Source organism: Micropterus dolomieu, linkage group LG09, assembly GCF_021292245.1.
Source record: "Micropterus dolomieu isolate WLL.071019.BEF.003 ecotype Adirondacks linkage group LG09, ASM2129224v1, whole genome shotgun sequence".
Taxonomy (NCBI): Eukaryota; Metazoa; Chordata; class Actinopteri; order Centrarchiformes; family Centrarchidae; genus Micropterus; species Micropterus dolomieu.
Genome location: NC_060158.1, coordinates 29,039,228 through 29,060,143, shown reverse-complemented (window position 1 = coordinate 29,060,143; position 20,916 = coordinate 29,039,228). Strand labels below are relative to the sequence as shown.

Sequence of the window (20,916 nt, the reverse complement as noted above, 5' to 3'; positions counted from 1 at the left end):
CTTTTTTCAGGTCAGAGCAACTGCCCTTCAAAATTCCTGTGCACGTCCCTGCATCCACACCTTCGATTCTTACTCCAACGTCCTCCAGGTATTTCTTATTCTCTCTTCTAGTTTCCCAGGATTGTCTACTCCGTGCCTGGTTGTCCTCAACATCCTCAAAAACAGAGCAAACTAATCTTCAGCCAAAACACACGGGAGAGGAAGAAACATTTTTCTGTAAGGCTCATTTTCAAGTTTCATCCCTCCAGACATTTGCTGTAGCTTTTATAGTTTTGGCATCATCTACTGCCCAGCAGGGACATGAGAAACGCTGCATAAAGAGTTACATTTGAGAAACTATACAGCACCATCTCAAATCAATCAAGCACTCGATCAGTCATTTATTAGTGACTATACAAACGAGGCCGTTTTTTGCGTGTGTGACTGTCCGTGCTGCCGTACAAAACTGTTATGGATGAGGTTAGGATGCTCTCTCTAAAGGGGGAAGCCTTGTGTTTTGCATTTTTGGCTGCTGATGTTCCATTTGGGTGTGTTGCTGATTTGTGTGCCAAGAAATTTGAATGAGTCAGTGATGGTATTGAGTACTGAGATGTGTATGGGGGTTTGGGGGAGGGGCTGTGCTTTTGTGTTTTAGATGTGTTGAGCTACAGGTTGTTCTCAAGGCACCAAGTGACTGCTTGAGCTCCCTGCTCACAGAATTGATCGTCTCCATATTTAAGAATGGTGGTGGGATGTGAAATGGTTTGTATACAGGGAGAAGAGCCAGGGTGCGAGGTTAACCCTGGGGGGCTTGCTTTGCTTGCTTTTTCCACTTGAAGATCTGGATCCAATTGCATATTCAAGGGTCAATATTCATGTCCCCAGATTTATTGAAAGGATTCACAGGTTTTATTGCTTTGAACAATTGTCTACAAAACTGTTGACTATGACTATGTGAACCTGGGAACTTCACAATGCGGACAGGACTTCTGAGAGGCCTGCAAAAAGGCTTGTATTGTTTCTATAGCCACATTCTGCAGCAAAGAACAAGATATAGGAGGGGGCATAATTTTATTGTTTTGTGCAGCCATAATGAACACCATAATGTTTATCTCTGTGCTGCAATGTGCCCAAAAAAGTCAGGGAAGAAGAACAATGAAAGCTAAGCTAGCGAACATGGATGTAAACAATGCTTTGCAAATATTTTCTGAGGAAGGAAATGGGTTCAGCACATTAAGATCTCAAAGCATATTTGTGAAACACTTGGAGAACACTATGGAGAATAAAATGGCCAGTGACATAAAATGCGTTGTAAACATTCTAAACAATTGGCAATAAACACATTTACAAGCTCCTTCAGTATAATGTTATGCTGCTGGAGGGTCTGGTTTAACAGCGATGGTTTGTGTTCTATGGTTGTCCTTATTAGCAGTGGCATTGCTGAGTGGAGACCATGAAATTAAGTGTTCTCTGAAGGGAGAAGGTGTGAGGGAATGAGGTTAGGTGATCTTTATGATATTGTCAGTAATCCATAGTAGCCACAGAGATAGAATTGTTTTTATGTATGCAAAAGCATTAACATCAACAAAAACACTGAAGCATACCGAAAGTCAACCCGCAAACTAGATCACTTCTGAATGAACTGCATAATTCGTACTATGTAACGTCATGTTTCCAAAGTATTGCAGCAGTCTGTACACATGTAGCCTATTTAAAGAAAGTTTGCTGTGTTGGCAGGTACAAAATAGCACAGGGCTGCCAACTTAAATTTAGTTTGGACTGAGATTCGGTATTGGAGGTTGGTTCTTTTTAGGTATCCTATCCCACAACAGGGGTCGGGGTCATCAGTCTTTAATCCTCAAGAATTTTGTTTTAATAGTTCATGGTGGTGATGGGGCAATGGATAAGACTATGCCTTTGGTGTGAGAGACCTGGGTTCAATCCCTCATTGTTACCCATCCACCATTGTGTCCCTGAGCAAGATGTATGTGTAGATGCCAAGTCAATAATCATGGTCAGATCAGTGTGATCAAGATACCAACCTCCAGACATGATAGCCTTAATTTTGACCAAACCTAACCATGTATTGAGTCTTCCCCCACAGAATCTATGTGTCAGAATGTATGGAATATTAAAGTTCATAATAAGCAAGAGTGTAGGTTTTCCCTTAGCAATGGACGAGCCAATTAATTAGGCGGGGGGTCTGGGGGCCCTGCCTTTTCCGCATCAATTTATGGTGGAAATGTTTTTAGGCTATGTCAACGGAAACATAAAACTCAAGTAGGTGACAATTTAAAATATATATATATATATATATATATATATATGCTTTCAAGCATTCTATATTTATTTACTTTCATGATTTGGTCTTCCTTCCTCTTTGTGTCTTTGATTGGGGAAGTTCCTCTTTAAATGTGGCACCTTTTCACCTCAAGGATAAATAAATTCAGTTAGAAACTCCTGGACTGAATGTTCAAAACTTTTTGCATCTATCCCGCATAATTGTGTAATCTGACATCTCCAGAAGATTTTTTAAGAGAACGTCATCAGTTAATCAATTCACAATATTTTTCAAAATCTCCCTGCCCTATAATCTGCTGTTCATTCCTTGCTCTGCTGATATGATAGAATCCCAGACAGACAGACAGACACAGAACCCGTTTGGGACTGTATAAGTTAGATACCTGAACGAAACTAATTGAAAACACTTCACCACAAATCCACACGTTAACTTCAGCAGCCCTGTGCACATTCCCAACAGAACAAGGCGCAAAACCTTACCAGCTACGTTACCCGATCACAAACTGTCACTGCCACTCACTGCGCGAGAGTGGGTTCGCTTGATTTCCTGTCACAGCATCCGCCGATGTTGCATCAGTTGGGAGTGTAATCGCGCCGAGTCAACGCTATCAGTTATAGGATACATTAGTTTTTCCAATGCATGAGGAAATTGATGTATGGCTTGAGGGAAGAAAAGTGTAAATCGTGTGAGTCTCACGCTCAATGCGTGAGAGTTGGCAGCTCTGAAATAGCATTAGTTAGATAGCAAGCTGACATTACCTTCTGTGCAGCTAATTCATAGATTCAAACGCTTGTTTCAACAGTCAATGTATAACGTAATTCCAGTTAATGTCTTTTTAAAAGTTAAATCGTCGACCACCGCACACATCAGCAAATCCAGCTAGCTTTCTAGCTACTTAACATAGAAGTCAACGGAGCCAAGTTAGCTCACATTAGCATGAACTTACCTTAATTACAAAATTGAGAAGAGATGGGGTCCGTACACTGATCCTTGCAGTGCCCCAGTTATAAGGAAGTAACGTTAGCGTTTGGACTCTTTACCATGCCATTTTAAACAGTTTCCCTGTAAGGTAGGATGCACCTCTGATCAAAGGTCATGAGTTGTTTTTATTGTCCCGTAGTTTAAATGTACGGGATAAATACAGTTTATTTAATGAAAACTGGAAGTGATAGTCACTCAGAACAATCTGTCTGAGAATATATCAGCCATACGTAAACCCTTTTGAGGGACTGTTCAGTGTGGCTCTCACTCTCCAAAAGAATGTACTTGAAAATGCTTTTAACTCAAAAATCATGACAATGGTTTGGTTCCATTAAATTATTAACAATTGTCAGGGGAGTAACATAACAAAATCACTGTTAGTTTTGTAATTTTGAGACAAGACTTGTAAAAGTGTAGGTGGCAGTCCTACTCTAGCGATTGCAATGAGGGCATCAGGCTTGATCTATGTTCTGAACATTTCACACAATATTTTTCAAGAGATGAACATGACCTAAATATGTGTGACGATTCATAAATGTTGGAAAGCACTGCTTTAGCCAGTAGACATTATGCACAGCTTTACGCTGGGTAGGAGTAAGACCAATAATGTGTTGTCCCTTCTCATATCCTTTCATACTGTATCATAGAGAGAAGTCTGATGTATAAAGGGAAGTTGGTTACATACAGCTGATGTCATACTTGACTTGGTGAGGAGTGGTGAGACAAAAAGAATGATGTGATGTGTCATCAGAGAGGGAGAGGAATTTGGGAAAACATGTAAGGACAAAACTCCTATTTTGCACATTTTTATGACTGAAATAGAAAACGATTGTGACAGTTGTGCAAAGAATGAAAATGTATTGTCAATGTAGAGATAACATGCTCTACAGAAGAGAAAAACAGGGGATAGAGAGCTATTTAGGGGAGACTGGCCAATGTTGAAAGGGGCCAGGTTAGAGGAAAGAGCTTCCATCTTTAGTTAAGTTAGAGGTTAATGTTTTGTGTTGTAATATTGCAGCCGCATTAAAAATACTCAGGTTCACAGTAGTAAAACCTGAAATTAGGAAGTTCTACACCCACGTGATCTGGGCTTCAGTAGAAGCTGATGTCATCTATGGACCTTCCTATTCCACAGAAAGGCTTGCATTAAACAGGTAAATCTCCATTCACAGTGTACCAAAGAAAAGGTGCACACCTAAAATATAAAGATTTTGAATTTACCTGAATAAATTCATGCAGAAAAGCAAGTGTTTGTACGACCCGTGATCAAAGCTTTCAGTGCGGAAACATGCGCTTTATCAGTTAAATCTTGTGTTTAGATGCAGTGATAAAACATTCTAAAACTAAAACTATAACACTTCAGATTTCACCTTATCACTTCAGAGGAATGTAACCAAAAATTAATCTAGGGAAAACATGTCTCTGACTCCCGGGCCATCAGCACCGGTGTGTTCTAAACCCTCTGCTATTCTCCCTGCACACCAACAGCTGCACCTCCAGTCACAAGTCCACCAAGCTCCTAAAGTTTGCAGATGACACCACTGTTGGGATCAGAGGAACCTCATAGATGAAGTTTCCCTAAAGAAACCCTAATTGCTATGCACCTAGTCACCTTCAGTCATTCAATATATGTATATACGCCTAATTAAAAAATTAAAGCACCTGGATCGTAATCACAGAAAAAAATTATTATTGTTGATTTTTCTTTCCTACTGTTAATGTACATATTCTGTGCTAATACGTAGTTTCTGACATCTGCCACACAGGTCCAAGTTTGGTGTGTTTGGAGGATCATGAACCACTTGGAATTGACTATTAAATAGCCAGGAGTGGACCAACGAAAGACCAGGGGGGTTGAAGTGAAATCAAACATGGCAGTCTTCAAGCCTGAAAATGTGGAAGACTTCTATGAGATCGGAGATGTTCTAGGAAGGTAGGCATATCGTAGGCTATCAGAGCTATTTGTGTATTTGCCTTAAGTAAAAAACAGAATTTGTAAATTGTCAAAATAGCTGTATTTCAAGCTCAATGTTTACTGTGAATTATGTTCTTGCCCCATCAAGTGGGCATTTTGCTCAGGTTCGACAGGTTCGTGAGCGGGCCACTGGGACTTGTTGGGCAGGCAAGTTCCTGAAGATCCGGAAGAACGCGTGTAGCCGGCTGGGTCTGGACAGAAACGGTGTGGAGCGGGAGGTGGAGATTCTCCAGGCAGTACAACATCCTAACATTGTGATTCTCAAAGACCTTTTTGAGAGCCGTGCTGAGGTGGTGCTCATTCTGGAGCTGTGAGTTGACAAGAGAGGGTGGGGGGGGTGTTTGTGTGTTTGATTTCCTCTTGTGAGTGTATTGTGTATTCCAGGAGTAATCCACTGTGCATCTTGTCTATGTACATAGGCACGTGAATTGCATCAATCCAAAATTGGTTGTGTCTTCCACTGTAAGCCATTAACTTGTACTGTACTGCCAGTCTAACCAGTTTATTTAGCCATCGTCTGAGGCCGGCTGTGGCTAAGGAGGTAGAGCAGATTGCCTGAATTGCCCCCGATGGCTGTTCCACCGGTGTTTGAATGTGTGTGAATGTTAGTTTGAGCACTTTGGCTCAGTGTATGAATGGGTGAATGCGATGTAGTGTAAAAGTGCTTTGAGCGGGCTCTATACAAATACTGAACATTTACATTCTGGATTTTGTCAAAAAGACACTTGTTCCTTCTTGCCCTTGTGCACAAACATTTTTGGGGGCAGGGGCACAAGTGAAAAAAGGGCACTTCTGATATATTTAGAAAAATGACTGCACCAAGAAGAGGGACATTAGAGAGAGAGCGAGAGGACAACAGAAAAGTCTCATCTTCTTACCTGATATTTGGATTTTTAATTTTATGTTTAAGCTAAATGTGTCCTGTTTACAAAATATTCAATTCCATTCTCAATCTTTGAACAAAGATCTGCTGAATGAACAGACCCTCCCCTGTCACTGAGTGAACTAGACGGCTGTAATATCTATTCCCCACCAGCAGATTCCAGAAGATAAAACTTATGTATGAATTAGTTCTGATGATGTTGCCCAAGATGAGATGAACTGCCTGACTGTCATCATAATTAATCTAATGATGCTTAGTCCTAGAACCAGGCTGGTTAACCATGCATGTTTTGGAGCAGCTGAGTCAAACAGTACAGTAACGTCCTCTGCTCACTGTCGTGCAGGAATCAGCTTTCAGACTTTATTCACCAAGTACATGTGTACAAAGAATCTGTTTTGGTGAAGGTGTCAGAACAGCCGAGCAAATCCATTAGAAAAAGATCAGTTAGCTAAAGAAGATGAAAAAGTGTAGTAGAACACTTGTCCATATTATAATCATATGATGATATAAATACACAAAAGCAACTTTTCCAACTAAGCTCTGTACAACTAACAGAGGAAGTGAGGTAATGTGTGATGGGTTATATGTGCAAACAGCAAAGATAGCAGTGATGTTGTCAGATAAGTCCAGGGGCATCTGCGGTTTTGATAAATACACGGTGTAAGTGTGTAATAGTGTGCAACAGTATTTGAGTACAATATGTATAATGTGAAGGGAATGGAGAAGATCAGAGAACTGCGATGGCTGCCACATGGTCACTCTGTGTAGTGGGGTTCAAGTGTCGGCTAGGAATGGGGGTGGGTTCTTTAAGAAGGAAAGATTCTGTGGTGGTGGTGTGTAGTCCTAGTTTTTAGAGCGCTCCTTCTTGGTATCTGCTGAGAGGGAAAGCTGCATTCAACCATTGGTGGAGAGTGAGTGCAGTGATAAACTGATCGCCTGTGGAACTGGAAAAAAGATCATATTTGTAGATTCCAAAATGTAAACACACAGACAACATTTAACTTTAACTTAACTGTTTAGAAATGTGAGTGACACCAGCTTACTGGTGATATTAGCTACCGGTTTCACATCAAATAAATTTCCAAAGCCCTGTAACAAAGACAGGGCTTGTCGTCTGCATATGGCAATCCTTTTTGGATAGTCTGCAACATTTTTTCTACACAGGCGGAGTAATAAAAGCAGCATGTCATCTGTCAGTGTCTATTTACCTACATACTGTTGGATAAAAAAAATATGTCATCGGGTATCGGTGGAATGTAGGAGAATATATCACTGAAATCATTGTATGCCACACTTACTTTGGAAGTACCTACTTTACTGGAAGTACCTTCTCATTCTACCTAAGAGTGCTGGTGTTAGAAGACAAGTGAGAGCAGCCCAGATGCTTCAGATTTCTTTGTGTGGGGGAAAAAAGAACTTGGTCTGACTTCTCACAAGAAATCACAAGGACAATCAACATTAGAAAGCAGAGGTGGAATGGGATACTGAAGATGCCAAGATGCTCTAAATTACCCCATATCTATTTTGTGATGTTTTTCTGCTTTAACAGCAGTGAAACACACTGTTTCAGTTTCATGAGTTTAGTTTTTATCTTATGCACACAAGATAAGAATTTTTTCAGTTATTGTTGTGTGCAGCGAGATATAAAATAAACTAACCATGTGTAAGGGGTGGAGAATTATAAGATCCAGGACATACTCCAGGACAGTCACAAGGTGTTTTGCTGCCTTGTCCATGGCATGTACAGGGTGTGGACATAATAAGAGAAACACTTGACTATAACACACTTGTGTTTGACATTTCAGTGTTAGCGGAGGGGAATTGTTTGACTTCATTGCTGAGAAGGAGAACCTGGTGGAGAGTGAGGCTATTGAGTTTATGAAGCAGATCCTGGAGGGACTGGCCTTCATGCACAGCAAAAACATTGCCCACTTTGACCTCAAGGTACCAGTACACCGACCTAATGACTTCTCTGTTTGTTGTTGACAACTGTGAACTTGCTTAGCTGTAAATTACATTAAAATATATGTGTCTACCATAACAACATCATTCCCTCTATTCAGCCAGAGAACGTCATGCTGTCAGACAAAGTGTCACCACACCCCAAAATTAAACTCATCGACTTTGGCCTGGCCCATCGTTTTCAGCAGGGGGAGGAGTACAGGAGCACAAGTGGCACCCCGCAGTACATTGGTGAGGATGAATAGGCCTTCATTTGACATGATGTTTTTATTTGGGTCTTGGTTTTTTAGATGCTGTAATGTTGTGGGGCGTAAGTGGTGATGGTGCAGTGGACAAGACGCCTGCCTTTGGTGTGAGAGATCTGGGTTCAATCCCCCACTGTGACCCATCCACCATTGTGTCCCTGAGCAAAATACTTAACCCCTAGTTGCTCCAGAGGTGTGTGACCTCTGACATATATAGCAATTGTAAGTCGCTTTGCATAAAAGCGTCAGATAAATGTAATGTATCTGTGAGATTTTGTCTATGACATATTAAGTCATTCATAAACCTGCAGTACGAGTTGCATGTGTAACTACTGTGAAGTTGCAGCAAGAGTAGGGAAGATGTGAAGTCGATGTTATTTACAATTGCATCCGCTTTGTTTATCCCACAAAGGAACATCGAACTGATATTACTTTTAATCAGATTATTGAACAAATCTTTTTATCATCAGATACAACAATTTTGCTGGCCAAGGTAGTGCCAGCACCCCCAGAAGCGTCATTGAAATCATCAACAGTGCACTCTGATGCTGTCCACTGTAGCATCAGAGCTAAAAAAAATTAGTATAAGTCAGATTTATAACATTCTTTCTATTTATCCTTCACCCAGCACTTTCTAATAAGACAGTATTTATAAAAACTCCAAGAATGGGAACAAAAATGCATCATAGGCCTGATTAGGTTCATCAACGTACAGCTCACTCTAGTTGTAATTTGTAAGGTCCATCTTTTAGCCCTCAGGAAGGCTCACTTATACCAACTATGGCTGGGCTATATATTGAATATATTCTAATATTAATTAGTGTGCGATATAGCAGATGAACATATAGTCATACTATTTTCAGTGGTAGTTACGTCTCTCAGGTTGCAGTGGAATAGTGAGTGAAAGCTGTGTTGTGCCACAGAAAATAAATACAAAGTTTGTGTTCATGTAAAGTTACTACGGCATCTTATACTCTTCACAGTAGAGATGGTGGAAAGCTAGCTAGTTAGCAACTACGAGTCTGTGATTCTTTCGCTTTGGGGGAAAAAATCCCAAGAGAGGACTAGATCATTCAAATTCATCTGATTACTCGACAGCGGGTTAACCACAGGTGGAAGAAGTAGTTTTCAGGCCCATTACTTAAGCAACAGTACTGATACCAACCTCACTCCACCACAGGTAAAGTTTATGCATTCTGAGCCTTACTAAGGTAAAGGTATGCAAGTCTTATAGCAAATATATAGTTAAAGCGCTAATACTAATTGCAGGTTTAAATCTCAACTTAAGACATGTACATATCCGATACTTTTGTAACATTACAACTAGTATGTTCAAGCCAATCGTGGTCCAGTGGGAAACTTACATGATATGATAGTATCAGTATAGTATGATGTAGTATGATGTGGAAACTTGAATGGACACTTATTTGCATATTCTAAGATTCTGGATTGTTCTGTGAGGGAGAATATGAGGAGATGTTCAGTGTTGAGAGTGTATAAGTCATGAGAGTTAACCTCCACCCCCACTCTCTTTCTCTCAGCCCCTGAGGCAATCAACTGTGAACCTCTGAGCACAGCAGCAGATATGTGGTGAGCATTACTTTTACAGTGTATTCGGCAGTGGATGGCACATTTTCACATCTACAACAGTTAGTGTATATGTGTGCAAAAATAAATTCTGAGTTCTGAGTGTGAACCTGCCGGCCGGCATTTGTAGACTGTTCTCAGTTTCTCTTCACAGCTCCTTCTCTTTAGGAGGGAGAGTAAATTCTTCTGTTAGTGACATGTTCAGGCCTGTTCTGAGCCCCACTTACTACACAAGATCTCAGATGTCAGGACTCTGTGTCTGTTGACATTTTGAAAGAGCACCAGAATAATCCAGATTTTGAATGTAACATTCATGCTGAGTGATTGAGGGAATGTCCAGAAAGTAAAATACTTGCCACAGAGAAGTGAAAAAGTGTAAACCACACCACATAACTGCCTGTGTCTTGTGTTTCTTTCTCCTCCAGGAGCATCGGAGTTATTACCTACATACTGTAAGTTGTAAGTGTTTGTCTGCTTGTAGGCATTAAATATTTTTGTACACATTTAATCATCAGAAGGTTTTACGAAAACATCTGCTGCCTGAAATTATTTCATACTATGTGAATTCAACCACAGCAGTCTACACTCACTAGTTCATAGGGCTGCCCCTGAACAAAGATCTTTCCTAGTGGTTAGTTCAAGCCATTAGTCAGCTAGTCGTCGCACATTTATGATATTAATTTCATTGTTTAAATATAAATTTTGGGGGCATCAGAAAAGGGTTAAGGTTTCATTTGTTATCATTCTTTTTTAACAGAAAAATACCAAACCGTAATAATAAGTATACAATACACATTTATACATTTCACCTGTTAACTACAAGCAGAAATGATTCTGAATGAGTCGAACAACTAGCAAGTAGACTGAACATCAACAGTATAACGTCATCCTTCCTCTGTCTCTGTCAACTTTACCCTGGCTAGCACCAGCGATAGGCTAGCATGATTAATTACACATTCACTGATACTTAGCCTACAGATGATACAAATTCATAGATCGGGATGAATTTCAGCTTCACACTCAATGATGATGGTATATTTTGTGTCCTGAGGCACTATGGTGAGTAGAAGGTTCGGCCAGAAAGTCACTATTGATAACTGTCTACATCTACAACTGGAACGATATGCCATGCTCACATGGATGTATAAAGAGAACTGGACTTCCTGACTTCCGTGTTCCAAGTAAAAAACCCTGATACTTTCGTCCCAGGCCTAAGACAAGGTGCAGCTCCTGAATGGAGTTTGAGGGATGATTTTTTTCTGTGACAAACCAACCAATGAAAAGCTGGTCGACTGTTGGAGGGAAGCCTTACTAGTTTATAGATATTTTTTCCATCATATGTGTTATGGCCTTTAGCTTTATAAATTTGGAGCTTTTATCAGAGATGGAATAACAAAAAATATCTGTCTATATGGGTTGAGATGTGGACATATTGTAGTCTCACTCTTGCTGTGAACTCTGTCCTCAGATTGAGCGGTTTTTCACCCTTCCAAGGTGAGACCGATCAAGAGACTTTGAGGAACATCATTGCCATGAACTACGAGTTTGATGCGCGGCATTTCAGCATGACAACCTCCATGGCCAAAGACTTCATCCAGAAACTCTTGGTGAAAAATCCCGCGTATGTAATATAAGTACTATAGTACATAAACACAGTTGTAACTGGGCCTGTGTTAGTGACTTTCTATGCTTGCCAAATGAAATAGACTTTTTGTGAACATATTTTGCTGCAATTGCTGTTTTAGCCAAAATCCTTTCTCTTCTCAAAGAGAACCGTACTGCTGATGTGTACTATATATATATATACCAGCCTATATGGGCTTCCATGACACTAGACAGCAACAACAACAGTACCTAAACAGTACATAAAGTACCACCCTGGTTTTTTACACACACTGTAGCAAACCAGGATGTTACTGTTGCCTTGCTTCCTGACCTCACTGTATCTTTTTTTTTTAGTATTTCCCAACCCTAAATTTATTAATAACTAATATCTTTACTTACTACAAAGTACGACAGTAAAAGAATATCATAATCACAGGTCCCATAAAGCATGGCTGTGTCATGGAAATAGTTGTATAATTCAATAGTATTCCATTAATTCATATTTAATTGGACAATAAAAACAGGAACTATAAAAATTATTTACAAAGTAATTAAGAGGTCAAATATAAAAGGGATTTATATTAAACAATCTAGAAATACATCAATTAAAAGGTTCTAAGTTCAAGGCAGAATTTATTTTCAGTCTCTCCATTAGTGTTGTAATCAAGACCGCCCAAACCAAGACCAAGTCAAGATCAAGACCAGTTCCCCACATTACATGACACACAATAAAATGTGGAACGAGATCATAGGTACTTCTCAAACTGATCTGAAAGATCCATATTCCCATTAAAACACCCACATACAAACACTAAGAGCTGAAATCAACATAAGCATCGCCATCGCCGGGACGGGTAACAACACATTTTAATTAGGGTTATTGGTTGCATTTGAAGCAGTACGTTTTACATCCACTCAAAGTTAGGATGTTAACAAATAAATCAGACAATGCACAAGCAATTTATTTATATTCCCAAAGGTATGGTCTTGACTGGTCTTGAAAAAGAGTCCTCAATGTCTGAGTCTGAGACAAGACCGAGTACAAATGCTGTCAAGTCCGAGACGAGACCAAGACCGTCAAAAAGTGGTCTTAAGACTGGTCTTGAGTACTACAACACTACTCTCCATATACAGTACAATACTCAATAGGACAGATACCAGTCAGAAAGGAGGAGGACAGCTGGCTTTCCCCATGCAAGCATGAGGTCTAGACCGTACTCTAATATTTATATAGACCCACATATAGATGCATATACAAATATCAATAAAAGTAATAAGGAATAATGATAGCAATAATAATGATAATAGGACTAATAATAATAATAATTGTAGCAGCGGGTGTCAAGCAGGAACATGGGGGCAGCAAGCAGCCCGCAACCACAGATCCAGACTCCACAGCTCCAGAGCCGGAAACACCTGCAGAAAAGGACAGAAGGAGAGAGGAGAGGGACGAGAAAGCACAAGACAACGGGAGAGGGAAGAAGTGGAGTTAGTAACATGCATTAACGGAATACGAATGCATACAGATCGAGAGGGAGAGGAGCAGAGAGGCAGTGCATCATGGGAAGTTAGCTGGTTGGAAAGCAAGCTAGAGGCTAGCAGGCCGGACAGCAGGCTGAGAATCAGGGGTATTGTTGAAAGTCGTTTGCTCACCCAGGTATCAAATTCCTCAGCTAAGGCTTAGAGGCCACATTTTCCTGCGTGCCATAGTCAGAGCTGCCTCTCTGTACTCCCTACTGGTGGCCTGCTTCCAACAACCAACAACAGGATAATATAATAAAACTTGTCCTCAAAACATTCATCTGCTGGTTCCATATTTGGACAGTTTGTACTGTCACAGCTGCTGCTAGCAGAGTAAATGGGACAAAGGGGAAAGGACCCACAAGCAGATGCAAAAATGCTGTTCTAAGGCAGAACTGATGCAGTAATTATTTTAGCACACAATAAGGTACAGAAGCATATGGGATGGTGAGGCAGACCAATGCACAAAACCAGAAAAGGCAGTCCAAACAGGCAAACACATCTGACAGGGAGCAGACAAAAATCAAAAGTCCAATAAACAGATAAGGTCCAAAACAGGCAGGTAACAATGTCTCAGGAACATCAAAAAATAGGAAACAGAAGCTAAAGAGCAAGACATCAAGAACAATAAGCCTGCTGGCACATACAGTTAGCACATAAAGCTGAAGTGGAACAGTTTACAGTCTACAGCATGAACAGCTACTGTTATCAGTAATCACAATGACTGGAAAAGCCATGACAGACTGAATTGTTTTTATTGTTTTTATAATTATTATTATTATATGGTATAGCTGTATAATGTCTTATCTGTGTTTTAAGTAATAAGTCAGTAGGGTTAACACAATGCAAGAGCACAGGCAACATAATAATATATTTTAATAATAGAACAAATTGTGCAGATTAAGCAACATGTCAGTCCAGTTAAAGTGGTGAGTCTTTTGTGTTATTGTGTTGAAACATGGTGATGATTCTAAATTCCTGACCTCTAGTGGGAGTTCGTTCCACCACTGGGCTGATAAAACATAGAATATTTATATTTTTGAATATTTGAGTATCACTCCATGGGAAAATATCCTAGAGCTCTTGCTCCAACACAGCGGCCTCCTCCTGGCCCATCTGATATCATGATATAGCTGCTCACCCATTATTTGCTTTCCTGTAGTAATGACCATTAACAATCTCTTCCTATTTTTACAACAATCCTTCTTATGTGAAATGTACCAAGTGCTCATGTTTTTCTATGAATGTTTCTTACATCTGCATTTTTTTCAGAAAAAGTGCAGATGTACTTAAATAAATATTATTACTTATTTATTACTACTCCCCTGATTCTGATTATTTCCGTGTATTGCAGTGAAAGGATGACGGCCGAGGAGTGTCTGCTTCACCCATGGATTAAGGTTACTACAAGTCTTCTACCATTTTAAGGCCTACAAACCTGCTTTAGATGTTTACTGCTTCATGCTGCAAAATGTTATTGGGCTACTTTCAATGAGTATAAATGTTGTCGTCTTTTCAGCCCATCACACGCAAACAGGTGGACAATAGGAATCGATCCTCAATCAATATGAAGAACTTTAAGAAGTTCAACGCCAGAAGGAAATGGAAGGTGAGTCTGGATATGTCTGCCAAACCAACACTTTTTATTAGTATAGTTATAGTTGTTAGTTTATTTTTGGGATTTTTTCCTGTTGAAGGAATTGTATGATCGATCCCAAAATCCAGCTGACTTATTTTTTGTAATTGATTAAGACACTTTTTCACATGCTCGCAACAAAGCATGTGCTGTAGTGCGTGTGCATCCCGGCGTTTGATCCGCATTCATACCTATGGACACTAATTTTCATTTCCCTGAGGAAATTCAGGGGAATCCAAACACGTTTACTGACTGCTTTTACAGAGGTGTGTCATGTAACCCAGAGGCTCTTTCAAAGGTCCTCAATTAACTCAACATGAAGCATTGTTGCTATTTTGGAGGCACAATCACTTCAGAGGAAGTGATTATGTGAGTAACTCTTGCTGTCATGACTGAGATCTATTTCAGCACCAACCACTATCAATTTATTATTATTATTTTTTCCCGCTATCAAAGCAATCTGGCCACAGGCCAGAAATTATTGCTGGGCCACCTATTGCTGACCACTGCAGTAGAGATATGACAGGAAATGAGGGAGGGGGGTGATGAGGAACGACATGCAAGAAAAGCTGGCCAGACTTAAACCATGGACGGTGCAGTTTGTGTTCCATGACTGAATTCCAGGGCGCACCAGTCAGTATTTAAACTGCCTACTGGTTTAACCCTCCTACTGATTTCCAGGGAACATTGGTTGAACTTGAAGACTTCATTTGTTCCTCTACACGCATTTGAACATAAAATTAGTGCTGACCACTTTCAGTGATTGTTAATGGTTTTATTTACACATTTGTGGTGTTCCCAGGCCTCATGAAACTATATTATGTTCACAAACCTTCCCATTAGTAGAATGGTAGGCATGTTTATTTTACTTTAGGTGAATTTAAAATGCATACCATCTGTGTTAGAATCAGCACAGATGCACGGTACAAAAAAAATAAGTGGTTCTAAGTTAAATTACTCCCATCTGATTGCAAATAGCTGCCATACTCCTAATTTCCACTGTGTTATTTTAATTCTTATTATTCATGCACTGTAGTGGTCTAATCCGTATGTGAAATTCTCTATGACATCGGGGTCCAGTGCTGTGGAAAGTACTCAGCATCAGCCACACGTTAATACGTACGTATTTTCAAGCTATATGCCTGATTGCAGTGAAGAAAAATAAAATAAAATAAAACATGTTTTTAACATGTTTTAACTGATTTCTAAAATGGGAACGAAGTGCGAAGTGTCCTTGGGCAAGATACTGAACCCCGATTTGCGTGTATGAATGTGTATGACTGGTGAATGCAGATGTAGTGTAAAAGCGCTTTGAGTGGTCAAAGACTAGAAAGGCGCCATACAAGTACGGAACATTTACATAAATTTCAAATGTGTAGAGGAGGAGCAGAAGTACAGGGTTCAGAATGTATTATTTTGCCTGTAGTAATTGTATTAATGCAGAATGGCACTAAAATCCAGGCTACATCAATTGACTCTTGATCGTCAGTCGAATCTTTTTGTGTTGTCCACATTTTTGAATATGTAAATTAAAAATACATTTTGCTATATAGATGAGCATAAAATAAGTAGCAAATTAGAGATCTTGTATTGGCGTGGCTTTCCACCACTACAGACAGATCTTGTCGAGTAAAGAGAAACTCAACGCGTATTGTTTCAACTGGTGAGCAACATCAACATCATATCTTAGTGTAACTGATACACAAACCGCACCGAAAAACATTGCGAAAGGTGTCCATATATGGTTTGATGTGGCTGTTTTCTTGCTACTGTGGACTTGCTAAACCGGAGCTGAGCTATGACTGAAACTAAAGACAATGCCAGATTAGAAGAAAGCAGTGTTATTCTGACTGGCTCTCAGAGTTTCAGCTGTTTGGTTGAATTGTGTGTACTCTTGCCCTGATGTTAGTTAGTAATAGTTTTTTGTATTTTTTTTTATAACTGATGAGATTGTATGGACCCAGTAGTATGCTGAGTCACCAAATGTGGAGCGCTCACTGTATTGTAACCACTTGGCATCACTGTTAAGAGATCTGGAAGAGATGGGAAGTTTGGAAAGTTCTCTATACATTTTTGAGGACATTGCAAAGTTTAATATGCGGGTCTAACTGTACACAGTCTTGAACAGTGACATCGCTGCAGTGAGTATATCACATATTTCTTGCCCCATATTTGTTTGGAGATGTGGCCAGGAATTACAACTTGGACCTTTTAAGAACATTTCGCTATTGTGGTTAGTTGCACTGATGTCTGCTATACAGAACACTGTAAAACCTTCTTTCTTCACCCCCTTACCCCCTTTTAGATGTCCTATAACATGGTGTCGATGTGTAACCGGCTGGGCCACTTGAAACTGCCGTGCAAAGATATCTCAGATCCAGATCCACTACAGGTGAGATCATTTTATGTCACTCAAATCAACTCGCATATTGAAAATATCATCGCAAGAAATCTTCTTTAATTGTAAAACTGAAGCAGTTAGTAATGTCAGTGTTGTCAGATTTTTCACTCCGCTTTGGGGACTAGTTCTAGGAACCCTGCAATGTCATGTCGTCCCATTGGCTGTATGGACAGTAGCTGGTTTTGTAGTGCGTTCAAGCAATAAATTATATTGGTTTCATGAACACACTTAAGAAACAGTGAAAAACAGCTATAAGCATGGTGCCCATGTTAGGTACGGTTAGTTATGTGTCATTTGTTTTTGATACTATTTCTGGATCATGATATGTGATAGAGGAGAATGTGACCTCTAAGATGCAAAACAAAAACAAGACTATCAAGAAAAGTGAACCCTAATTTTTGTCTTTACTTCCTCTTTGCTCATGTTCTTTGGCCTCATTCTAATTTTATTTGGTTTCGTCTGTTGTTTTTTTCTTTTTGCAAAGCACTTTGTAACATTGTTAAGAAAAGTCCTATTTAAATAAAATGTATTATTATTAGTATTGTTTACAAATGTTTATTTTGAAAGTCCTGGTCAACAGGTATAAGTAGTTTAGATGGTCTAATCCAAATCCACATTGTGAGCTTGACCAGATACAGCTGTGATATTTTATGAGATCTAAAAGTGTGCATCAGATTAACATCCAAATGTGCCGATCCTTTTCTCCAGAGACAATGTGAAAGCGACGTAGAAGACTCAGAAAGCAAGCCTGCCTCTCTGCTGCGTCGAAGACTCAGCAGCAGTTCATAGAGCTGACCAGAGGACGGGATGTTCAGCGGAGCAGAGAGGCCCAAGCTGGAGTTTTCTGTTACACTGTTAAAGTGAAATACATGTTACTCAGTGTCTCAGAAGTGCCTGAGATGGTAGTGTCAAATAAGTGAGCACTACCTCATCTGATGAGCGTTTCTTTATGAAAGAAATTTAGAAGAGACACTGGTAGAAGCTCAGGATGGGCTGCTTTATTTTGAAGTTCAGCTCATTGTTACAGGTGATACATTTAAGTGATTATGCTTGTTTTGAAGGTTATAATGTATTTGGGTGGTTATTGATTTGGGGAAACGTTTTGATAAAAAAACAGAAAATTCTGGGGTAGAACTATATTTCCTCTACCGAAAATGTAAAACAAATTGTAGTCCATGTCTTCCATGACTTTTACAAGTGTAAATACTAGATCTATTCTTGTTTTAAATGTTGTTCTGTGACAGCTATTACAGTTCTACTAAATGACATATGTAAACATAATGAACTTTAAAAAAAAAAAAATAGAATACCAGATAGATAGAAAACTTTCACAGTTTACAGACCCACTCCCTGCTTTTATAACAGTTGTGCTGTCTGCACAGTTTTCTTGTGCTCCGGGGATTATTAGCAACATTTCAGGTCTGTTTGTTAAACCTGTCATGAACAACATCTACCACAGACACACGTCCTGCTTCAGTTTTGACAATAGACCATGCAAAACATGGACATAGTGTCCGTGACGCCACCCACAGGTTTCTGAAGAGCCGTTGTGAAGCTGAACTTGGTTTGGCTCCGGCGGTCGCCCTCTTGGCAGTGCTAGACTCGCTGCCTCTTGGTTTTGACTCACTATACTTATATTTTGTAGCACGTTTCCTGGTAAATGAGGAACTGCAGTATTGGAGGTTAATGGGGTGAGACTGTGCTGAGACGTGTCTGATCGTCTGACTGCTCATGTTTGTTGCCCAATCGGGCACACCAGATCTCATATATTACTTTGGTGAGCACAATGTTATCGTAACTGATAGAATTAATGGCTAATAAAAATAAAGCCCAAGCTGCCATAAACTCGGGTTTTACTTAAAAGACTTCACATCAGACTGGACAGCATAGTTTTGCTGTCCTCTCTTAAAAGTTTCAGGTGTCACCGATGGCCGCTGTTAAGTTGCCCTTTAATGCTCTTAAGTAATAAGTACATGATTTTCTTGTAGTGACCACTATCATTCCAAAACCCCAAATTGCTGTTAATGTTCAAATTTCACTTTTGATTAGTGACAAAACAATCCCACCTCAAGGTCCATTTAGTTGCTAAGGTTGAGCTTTCAACCACTCCTCATTGTAGCATGCTCAGTTGACATGCAAATGTAGAAATGCTCTATGATTCTGAAAACTTCTAGGACTTCTCATCCATGTTGACTTAAAAGTTCAGCTTGATAACGATCCTCATGAGGAGAAACACCTTTCAGTTGCTGTTTCTAAGCTCGAGGATGAACTGTCAAAGTCAGATCCACTGATGTTCGAAACATCAGCAGTTAGCTGGGAGGAAATATGGGGTTTGGGGGGTGCTATAACACTATCAGTGAGTGTTTATTTAAGTTTTGTTGTTTTTCAAACTTGAATCAGTACTGCACATAGAACTTCCAACAACATTTCAGTCTTTTGTATTTTCATGTATTCCTCATGATCATTTTAAAATGGCACAATCATACCTGTGTTGTAAATAACTTCATCACGTACACCTGTTATCATTTGTATTGCCATCTGGCATCCTCCAAGACTTGAAAAAATCATAACAGTAAGATTTTTTTAAATCACATTTTTTTAATGCCAAAGCTATTACTTTGTCTCTCTTCTTCTCAGTCGAGTTTGCATGTGTATGTTTGCTGAAATGACCAGCAGCCTATTTGTTAAACAGGTTAATTTCCCTTTCATGTCATTCAGTTGTTTCATTTGACAAAGCACATTGTAGTAAGTCCAAGATTTGGTAACAGTAATTAGCTATTCTTAAGTGTAATAATATAGTATGAATATGAATGTACATATATTACATATTAAAGAACTGAACTGGTTCAAAGTGATAATAAAAAATTTTTTGTTTTTATCCTTCACTGCAATTAAAGCCTGGACAACGGATACATTTAAGCCTGTGTTTCCTGTTTTGGAGCGACCTGAGGTGGACTCGCAGGTCACAATTTGCTTTTGTTCAGCTTGGACCGTGCACAATCATCCAGCAGAAACACAGATGCACTGTTTGTGGAAATCGATTATTCTATTCTCTAAATGATCTCTCTACCAGGGTACAGACGGCACCAGCACTCTTATAGACTGGACCGCCTCTTTTTTTCCATTAATAACATTTCCTGTTTTTCCAGTAACTCTGCATTCAGACCAAACGCAAAGTTAATACTTGCGTGGCCGGTGATTTAATACTCGTGTGACTGTTTTTGCAATACACACCAAAGGACCAACCAGCAGTCAGGAAATCCCACACAGCCCCACTGAATGAAGATGGACTGTCTCTGTTTCATGGGATCTTTAATGATCTTTAATTCATACACATGTCTCTTTAAAAGCCACACTGAAGCACTGCAGATGCAGGATATTACTGAAGCCAATTAATTATTGCACACAAATTGTGCTATGAAAGATTATTATTATAAAATATAAATATTACATAATTATTTATTCTTTGTGCCTTCAGTCCTGATGATGAAAGAATATAGTAGAATTTTAACTCTTTACTTTAACTGTCTGTTTATCTGTTTATGCAGTTCACCTAGCTAAAACTAATCCAACAGCCCTGCATTGAACCCTCATGAAAGTTCATGAATATAGTTTGTGTTGAAACTGAGAGGTGTTAATTCAACTCTATCATCACTTTGGAGGTTGTAGTTGGTGCTGCTGTTTGATTGTGGTACACTGAGAAATTAATACACTGAGTGTTTTTTGGTGATTTAATCTACTGACTGTCAGCTCATAGCCAATGTATTAATCTCCCACAATCCCACTTTCTTTGGAGCATTAGGATTGGAAGGTCAATACTTCGTTATAAAGTTATAAAA

At 39.4% G+C, this 20,916-nt stretch overlaps 1 protein-coding gene across 2 annotated transcripts in view; it reads left to right on the top strand.

Moving 5' to 3' along the window:
- si:dkey-240h12.4 (death-associated protein kinase 2) overlaps positions 1 to 19,991 on the top strand; it is a 28,103-nt gene extending 8,112 nt beyond the window's left edge. For both annotated transcript variants that reach the window (XM_046058723.1, XM_046058722.1), the window contains exons 2-12: positions 5,029 to 5,195; positions 5,326 to 5,547; positions 7,926 to 8,064; positions 8,184 to 8,313; positions 9,869 to 9,917; positions 10,340 to 10,366; positions 11,383 to 11,535; positions 14,395 to 14,440; positions 14,560 to 14,649; positions 16,982 to 17,068; positions 17,786 to 19,991. In XM_046058723.1, the coding sequence (XP_045914679.1) occupies positions 5,134 to 5,195; positions 5,326 to 5,547; positions 7,926 to 8,064; positions 8,184 to 8,313; positions 9,869 to 9,917; positions 10,340 to 10,366; positions 11,383 to 11,535; positions 14,395 to 14,440; positions 14,560 to 14,649; positions 16,982 to 17,068; positions 17,786 to 17,866 (1,086 nt within the window). In that variant the 5' untranslated portion in view covers positions 5,029 to 5,133 and the 3' untranslated portion in view covers positions 17,867 to 19,991. The remainder of the gene's footprint in view (positions 1 to 5,028; positions 5,196 to 5,325; positions 5,548 to 7,925; positions 8,065 to 8,183; positions 8,314 to 9,868; positions 9,918 to 10,339; positions 10,367 to 11,382; positions 11,536 to 14,394; positions 14,441 to 14,559; positions 14,650 to 16,981; positions 17,069 to 17,785) is intronic.
- Positions 19,992 to 20,916: the final 925 nt, after the last annotated feature.